The sequence below is a fragment of the Pygoscelis adeliae genome, unplaced genomic scaffold, assembly GCF_000699105.1.
Source record: "Pygoscelis adeliae isolate BGI_AS28 unplaced genomic scaffold, ASM69910v1 Scaffold4, whole genome shotgun sequence".
In the NCBI taxonomy this organism is placed as follows: domain Eukaryota; kingdom Metazoa; phylum Chordata; class Aves; order Sphenisciformes; family Spheniscidae; genus Pygoscelis; species Pygoscelis adeliae.
The window spans coordinates 14,388,435-14,397,527 of record NW_008824986.1 but is presented as its reverse complement, the minus strand read 5'-3'; the positions used below and the strand labels follow the sequence as shown (position 1 = coordinate 14,397,527).

The window sequence follows — 9,093 nt, the reverse complement described above, 5'->3', positions numbered from 1 at the left end:
AAAAAATTTAAAAAAAAAAAAAAAAAAAAAGAAAGAAGGTACCAAGCCCCAAGTCTGCCATCAGAAATCCCAATGTGGACCTTTTCAGGCACGTTCTGCAGTACTTTAGAGTCATGCCTACAAAAGAGAAGGCTTGGCCAGGAAAGAAGTGCGCCTTCTGAACCTTCGCAGACCTCACTTCCACATGATGGTGAAAGGGACTCATCGTGGTCTGGATCTCCTACAGCTGTTTTGCAAACCAGAAAATAGGCAGCATCACTATATCATCTCTCTGTACGAACATGCCTGAACACTAGTGTGTATGTTATATTCCAATCAATGTATCTTAAGTTCATTTCTATTTCTATCCTGCCAGAGTGGCCACAAACCCAACGCTTGCTAACTGAACTCTGTTCATGATTTTCTGAATCAACAATAGGATCAATACTATTCCCTATTTCTGATCATACTTCCAGCATTTTAAGAAGTGCTTTCACAATAGTGTTTTTTTTTCAACACATAACATACAATGCAATGAATTCCATTCATTGTGCAGATCTGAGCCTCTGGCTGAGCTTGAGGACCCACTGGGAAGACCTAGATACCACACCCTTTTCCAGACTCTCCCAAACTCCCAATTGAGAATGTCTGCAGTACACCATCCTGCCTCAAAAGGAAAGCTGCAATAACACCTTTTGATTTGTATAAGGCATAGCCACTGTTCCATATGCCAGATCCGTTCAGCCTCTCAGTTATTTGTAGGCTGATGACCCAGATGCACAGAGTAAGTCAGGATGCATTAGACCTACTGAAAATGCCACTATTGCAGCCAATCTTTATGGGTCCAATAAATCCAAGTTAACTGAATTTACCGTGCACATACGGATAATTTTCACAGATCAAACACTTGTACATATCTGCTGGCCATTTGTCTGGAATTTCCAGCCATCCAGTGGCTGGTTAGAGTGATTGCTATATGTAGTTATGATCTCAGTCAGGTTGCTGGTCATACCAAACTCTTGGCCAAATTCTTCATTTTCCATTCAGGCAATACCTCTTGATTTAAAAAAAAAAAAAAGATTATTGAATGAAATATGGGTATAGGATAGCCACCAGGCAATAAAAGAATGGAATTAAAAACATTGTTTTTCATTCAAAACATTGTATATCATTTTGAGCATCAATAATAATTTTGCTGCAAGCAAAGCTTGCTAATGATGTTTGCACAACAGGAAAGGAAGGGTTTACCACATTGCTATCAGCTGGCAACTGCTGCATTGATGAAGAAAACCTTATTCAGCTTTTCCTATTGCTGAGATTTTGCTTTGCATTAAGCACAAAATGTCACAGCTTCCAAATGTAACATGACAACCTAGAGCATTTTACTGCAAATACAAAGATGGCCTTTGAAAATAATTATAGAACAAAAAAAAAAGGCAGAAGCAAATTTAAAAAAAAACACTTACAATAGTCTTATGCGCAATGAAAAGATCCCATATTTCATATCAGAAGTAAGAACCTTCTGTTTCTACTGAAATCAATGACACCACTGCTATTACCATCAATGGAATCAGAGTTCTTTGTTTTAAAATGCCAGTAGGCATCCAGCTGGTTTGCTGAAGACTGCAATACACTTCCCTTCTATGAAAACTGCCATAGCTAATCTCTGATACAAATCCAAGTTTCCTGATAACCTTTCATAACAATTGGTCACCCAAAGAGCTGTTATTCATCGCGTTGATACCAGTTAGAGCACAGTGACTTCCTAAGCCAAAATCTCCCAATTCTTTGGATAAAATTCTAAAAATAAGACATGTTCCTCATTACAACTTTGATCTTTTTCATTTACGCTTTTACATTGCCTCGCATCATGATTACAGTTTGACCGGAGGAATTACTTTTCCACTATGCTATCAAGCTTTCTAAGATAATTTAAGTTTCTAACTTTATTGTTAAGACTATCAAAAAAACACCCCAGGTTCATCCCATCACTCACTTTGTGGATAATATTCATTTTCCTGCACCTCACCAGCAAAAGGAAATGAAAAGACACCATCTATTTTCTGTGAACTTAATTTAAGATGAAAGAAACACACAAGAACTTGCAATAACCTTCTGAAAATGCCACATGGGTTACGTTCACTTCTCCTCTTTTTGACAGGATGTAGGCTAGACTATTTTACCTAGATTTGATCTGACCTCGCGAATGCTTGGTAAGCTGGACTAAAACAGAACTATCACACTCCCGTGCACACTTCACAACTGGGTCTGTAAAGCCTCAGCCATGTCCTTACCAATAGCTAAGTCTGACCTTAAAGCTGCCTTAAACTCAAACCCATTCACCATCTACACTGTAAGGTCTTAAATCCAGCTCCACCTTGAATGACCTGAGGGCTTTCCAGCTTTTGCAATCCATCAGCTCCCTCTTCCCTCCCAGTCCTGGCATGGTTCCCACTTGCTCAGAACCTGCTCACACCCCAGAGCCCGGGGTTTGGGGAACTCACCAGCGGTGCCTTGCAGTGATCGCTCTCTTCCTAGATTCCAGTTCTTCCACACCCATGCACTACTGCCAGAAGAGGGAAAACTGATCCTGGTTTACAAGTCAGAGAGGGCAGGCTGCATGTTGTGATAAAGGTGGGTTAACAACAGATTTTGCGGCTCAAAGTGGTAGAAGACAACACTCCAGGACCTTTCTAAATATTCCACGGATGTAGTTCTGTAATAGACACCTTTAATCCGCACCAACTAACCTTCTCTTCCCTCAACAAGCTCTTCTATGAACTTGCTTCTTTCAGGCTTCCTTGCCCTATTTGCCTCTGTGCAAGCACTGTTTTCCTATCTCTCTCATCTCCTCCCTCCTTGCTTCCAAACAGAAAGACGTAAGGAACAGAAAACAAAACACAGATGTACAGAAGGTTCTGTGAAAAGATACCTTTCTAGAAAAGGTTTCCTGCTGCTTCTCCTTCATCATCATGTCTGTCATGACCTACCTCATCTCCTTGATTCACTGCAAGGTTGTCAGGAATGACACTAACAACCTTATGCTCTAATTCCCAGGACCGCACTCATAAAATAAAACATTTGTGATGCTAATCACTTTCTTTGGGAAAAACACCATTTACCAGCTGAGGGTGGACTGGTTGGTTGTTTTTCCTTTTTAAAAAGCAAGATCAAAAATATTACAGTTATAAAAATCCCTATTTTACTGCAAGTTCCTATTTAAGAACTGTCTCAGGACACAATTGTTTCCTGAAAACACCGCAATCCTAGATTTACCTTTCTAGATCAAGATATTCAAAGGAATATTATTCAAAGACTGAACAAGAATTACTGTTCAGCTTTTCCAGACCATGCATCCAGCACACAGAAGTAAGAACACTTTTGGAGGTACTTGTTTACTTAGAATGCAAAAAGGTTATTTAGTTATCAAGCATTCCTAGATTCATGAAGTATCTTGCAATGCATCAAGCTGGATGAAGGCGGTGACACCTTTTTCTTAAAACATGAATTTGGAAAAATACTTGAAAATGTTTGTCTTCTTCATTTTGACAATCTTCAGGAACGCCAAACATGAGTCACACATTTGTAGAGTCTTGACTAGAGAAAACAAACCTCTCTCCCTCTCTGCCCAAAAAAACCCAAAGAAAGAGGGAGACAGGGTAAAAAGAATAGCCAAACTAGAAAAACTATTAGTTCTCATAGTAGTTAGCATGAGTGATGCTATATATAAATCCCTTGGTATTCTTCAAGGCTATTAAACCCGATTTCGTTCAAAGATGGGAAAATAAGAGAATATTAGTTGTTGCAAAACTGCAAAAACTGGTATCACATTTGACAATTCATTAGCAAAGTGATCTGTGAATCCAGAGTGTATGGCTATTGATTTAGCTTCTGAGTGACACTCTACAGCTAAATCAAAAGTAAGTTTGTATTGCTTTATTATTTTTGTTTTACAATCTTGAAAACAGATCAGCTATCAGGCTTAAAGGAAAACACCTTATTTCCTTTAAGTCAGAGGAGATGAGAGAAGGGGAGGAGGAGAGAAGTCATAGAAAGAAGAAAGTACATGTTTAGGATTTGTAAAGCAGATCATGAAATCACGCAATCACCGACCAAAATCCATTTCCAGACGTTTTTATACTAGCACCCATCAGGCTGACATTCAAATGTCATGACTACACATACCCATCACACGGAGACCAACACTGACCAGCCAAATAACCAGCTGGTAAGTTACATGGTCACGGCGACAAGCAGATGGTATGGCCTGCAAAGGAGTTCCTATGGCTAAAATCATAACAGGAGCATAGCTGAGTAAGCAAGAGAGCTACTACAAAAGGTTGATTTTTGAATGCAGCAGTTCCGTAATGACAATACTGAAAGCTTTTGTAAATGGCATGCCCTGCCGTTCTGATTACAGCGTGTGCTCTACTAAGGTATCCATGGAAACTTGAGAAAGAGATGTTAAATTTGTTGGATGTGGCACTGGGGAATGGGGCTAGTTTCCAGTCAGCCTAGTATAACCACAGGTATTTTGATCTTTAAGCGTGGAGAAAGCACCAAGAGTCCTCAAACAATGATGAAATCCACAAGACCAAATTGTCACAGGGATGCACTTGCCAAGCAATGACTAGGAGATGGCAAGGATGTACTAAAGAAACTGTCATTTTAATGTTGTTGTTATTATCTCTTAATAGAGAAAAATAGCCCAATCGCTGTAATGAGGAGAGAGACATTCAAATAACCACTCTTCAGACCTCACAGGGAACAGGAAAAAAGAAAGCGTGAATACAAATGCACAGAGCCTCGCGAGGAAAGGCTGTGTGGGACAGGTGGACATGGAGCACTCGGGACTGTAAAACCCTTCAAGAGAAACTGCTTCAACCCTCGAGAGTGGTCCTGAAAGGCACTAAGAACATAAGATGTATCCAGAAACGGACACATCGAAGCAGTGTTCCCAGATTATTCCCTATGGGAGAAGTAAGTAGCATAAGGAGAATAATTTACCTCTGCCTCCTTCCCCAAGGAAACCAGTGCAGGTTGGGTAGGCTCCTGCAATAGAGTTTTTCTTACAAGACAGTAAGTGAATAAACTCCCTCGGATGACATGAAATTGCTACTACGAAAATCCATTCACGTACACACTTCTTTCTGGACTCCAAATGATAAGAATTACTAGAAATATTTCTCAATATTCCTCAGAAACTACATCTGCAGAGCACAGTCTGAGAGCGTGACTCAGGCACTGAGGAATTACTGACAGCAGAAACAACAGATAGAAGAAAAACCCTCTCCAGGTCTCCTGTTCTTGTAAATTAAGACACCTTTAGAACCGATCCATGTGCCCAAGCCCTGCAAATCAATCACGATAGAGCTCCTGATTTGGGCCAGCGAGCATGAAATGACTCTCGCACACGACCAGATCCCAGCAGCGTGCCGATGACGGGGCACGGCAGTGCAGCTCATAAAGCCGCTCTCTGATGTCCTTGACACACCCTGATGCAGTCCTGAGTAAGGACATTTAGTCAAGTCCTCAGTAAAGAACAAAGGCTTTCTAGCCTGAATGCTGGCCTCCATATTCTGAGTATTTTAATTTATTTATTTGCTTACTTTATTAGAACTGACTTCATTTTCCTTTTCATTTACATGAAAACCTTTCTCAAATCCCTCCGAGACAGACTTTGAAGGAATTTCCTGTTTTAATACCCGTTACTTACACAGTTCACCGCTGCCATCCTAATTTTAAAATACTGCAAAGTCACTCCGTTAGTAGTAGTTATGGCAAAATTTAAAACTCGCGTTTGTTTATTTTAAATGCATACCACTATGTTTCTTAACAGCACAGCACATGGGCCATAGTTGACGTATTTTGAGTAATGAGAGCTATGGAATGTTCTTTTTAAGACCATAAATGTGCCTGGTCACTGAGAGGAGGCAGTTTCAATGTAATGACCCAGGAGCCAGGACATTTGTCACGGTGAAGAAGATGAAGTCTGCAGGTATGTCACAGGCATTTCAGATCACTGAAGTTCATACTTGGCAGCAGCAATTCCCTCAGCGCAACACCAACATCTGTGACCTTACATCACCAAACAGCTGCACACTCTTCAGTAAAACATCTGCGAAGCGAGCGTACCATTTACAATCACAACCGATGGACTTCAGAGCTCATTACCGAAACAGATTCCAAGTCCTCCTGGTCTCTCTCTCTTTCACCATTGGGGAAATACAGCCAAACAGGCCTGTGTGATAGTGATGCAACCTGGAGTTTCACCCATTTCTGTATTCAACTAGCAAAGCTAGTGAATATAGAAAAGTGACAAGTGCCGTACAGAAGCTGAATAAGTAAGCAACTTCAGCCATTTATGGATAGACAAAATACTCCAAAGATTTCACTAAGCTGCATATGGAAAATGTCAACATCTACTTTACTTAAAAAATAAATAAAAGGAATATAGCCAAACTCCCCCAAAAGGTCATGTTGCCTCACAGCTATTAAAGTCATGACTGTTCTTGTTCTCCTACTTGGAAGTAGCATTGTTTGAGCGCATTGTTTTTAATTCCTTTCACATTTTCCCTTATCGTTTACTGAGAGCCAGTGCAGCTTTTTTAAATACCCAAAAAAGCCAAGTTGCTCCTTCACAATACCTACAGACTAAAACAGCCACAGAGAGGAGTTTCTAAAACCATAAATGGTGCGCTCTTTGAAGTCAAACACTTGTGAAATCCCATCTGACACATTGTCAAAAGGCAGAACCAATTCAGGTACAGAAAATGGAGGTGATGGGATACTTTGGATGTTATTGTTTTAAAATAAAAAGTATACTTTTAAGATTTTTTTTAAGAAAGGGATGATTGTTTGCTGCAATTATAGATAGAATAAGAAAAATCATAGTAGAGGACAGCAAAAAGGGAACTAATCACCCAGAACAGCTTAGAAGAGTAAGGAACTGGAAATTTTAAAATATTTGACCAGACCTGTAGCTTTAAAAGAGAAGAAAGAAAAAAAAAATCCAAACTTAATTGCAACAGCAGATATGGCATCCAGAAGGGAACTCAAAAATTTCAATAGCATTCCCATGAAAGTGGGAGAAGTTGGCCACGGCAGGTCACATCAACTCAATGAAAAAAAAGCATTTGGCAGAAAAGAGTACAAGATGAGACACCAGTCAACTCGCATAAAACCCCAGCCACCAGTGACACGATCAGAAAGCAAAACAGATCCTAAATCTTGACATTTACGTGCAGGGATGAAGTCTTTTGTAGCTGAGGCAGCATTCTGGTCTTCCTGCGCAGAACTGGCCTCCCAAAGGCTGCTCTAACTTGAGCCGACATCCGAGGCCGCAGCAGCCTGTCCAGCTCTGGGTGACAGTTGTGTTTGAGGGACATCCCGGTCACACCCCCTAGGCTAGGAGAAAGCACCTTACACCATAGATGCCTCAGCTAAATCAGCCTCTGGACATAACAGACCTCTTGGGGCCTCACTACAGCTGACCGCAGCTTTGGGGAAACTTTGCAGGTACACAGCAGGGCAGCTCTGTTGAACACCAACTGCTGTCCCAGTGGGAATGAACTAAATATTCAGGCTGAAAGCTTATAGAGTGACAGTACTATAAAGGAAAACTTGTTGGCTGAATCAGCGTCACCCAGTTATGAGCCAATGGCTTTAAAAATGCCAGAAGTCGGTATAATTAGAAGCTTTACATGCAACAGCTCCTGGGTATGAACAATTTTATCCAGGCTCATACTAACCACGCTGCAGATACCGCAATGCTGTGCTAACTGAAGCTATAAAAATGACTGGCAGGCACTGCACACAACACTTGGCTATTTTACATATAGACATTTCTTTTACGCATTGTACTATGCTGCAGTAAGTGACTGCAACTGCAATACTGTCAATACAACAACACTCACTAAATCACATTTTATCCCCGAAACCTTTTTTTCTCTGACAGCTTCAGCATTCCAGTGTATGGAAAGAACATAAAGACTTCTGGCATAACAAATCATTGCTTTACTACACGGTCTTCTGTCTCCTAACAAAATCCCTCCTGCATAGATTCTCCCTATGTCACAAGTTACTTAATTTCAGCATTGCATCGCACTAACGTTGCAACTTTGCACAAAACAAAACACGATACTCTGTCATCTAAAAGACAAATGAATTTGTCAGTCTGTTCTTCCCTTTGTCAGCTGCATGCTAGAAAATTGTTACAGGTTACTTCAAACCAGACATTAGAGACTTTATTTAGGAAGCACTGAGAGAACACTGGGCGGGGGGGCAGGGAGGGAATCCAGTAGAGCAGGTCATCTTGAAGATTCAACTGGTTTCTAAGTATTGTTTTCTGGTTTTTTTAAAATGGATACTTTATGACTTTTTTATTCCACTTGTGCTGCAATTAAGCTATTTTATTCAAAACATTCCCCAAATCCCATTATGATCTGTACAAACTCAACCTTTTAAGTTTCCCCATACATTACTGCCAGCACCTTAGGCTCAGTATTAGTTTCCTCAAATCTTTGCAGTGTACAGTGAGGAAGAAGGGATGGAGAGATCAAATGAAATCAGGCTGAGTCTGCATTTCCTTTAGGGTTATTCACCCATATCATTTGTATCCTAGGAACCCTCTTTTCTCCCCCAGTTCCCTTCCCATGCAGGGAGACCACCCCTGTCCTGCGAAGGCTGTGTTATTTTTATCAGGCACAGTGTAATCACAAACGGACCAAACCCACAGAACCCTTGCTTCAGGCGAAACAAGATTCAGATCCCCCCAGCTCCTGCGTCAAGTTTGCGAAGTCAGGGACCCACGGACCCGTTAACGTGGCAAAACGGAACCACACGGGTTTTATCCCATCCCTACGCCTCGTTGGGAGCTCTGGTCCCCGAGGCAGCGCCAGGACGCCAAGGCTAGCCTCTCATCACAGACAGCGCTGTCTCTCCCACCCAGCTGCCAGGTCTTTTCTTTTTCAGCGCATCAGGCTACTCGCTAAAAACGGTGCCTTCCTTTATTTCAGCAGCAGCAGCCCCTGATTTCCAGCCCAAGCTCTACCCCCTTCTCTCCCGGGCCGTTGCCGAGAAGGGGAGACCCCGACCCGCGGGGAGGACGGAGCC

General features: G+C 41.4%; 1 protein-coding gene across 1 annotated transcript in view; it reads right to left on the bottom strand.

The window, feature by feature from the left end:
* HSPA12A (heat shock 70kDa protein 12A) overlaps positions 1-7,367 on the bottom strand; it is a 60,621-nt gene extending 53,254 nt beyond the window's left edge. Inside the window, exons 1-2 of the mRNA XM_009326041.1 lie at positions 7,221-7,367; positions 4,165-4,246 (exon numbers count right to left, since the gene is read on the bottom strand). Coding sequence (XP_009324316.1) covers positions 4,165-4,246; positions 7,221-7,367 — 229 coding nt within the window. The remainder of the gene's footprint in view (positions 1-4,164; positions 4,247-7,220) is intronic.
* Positions 7,368-9,093: the final 1,726 nt, after the last annotated feature.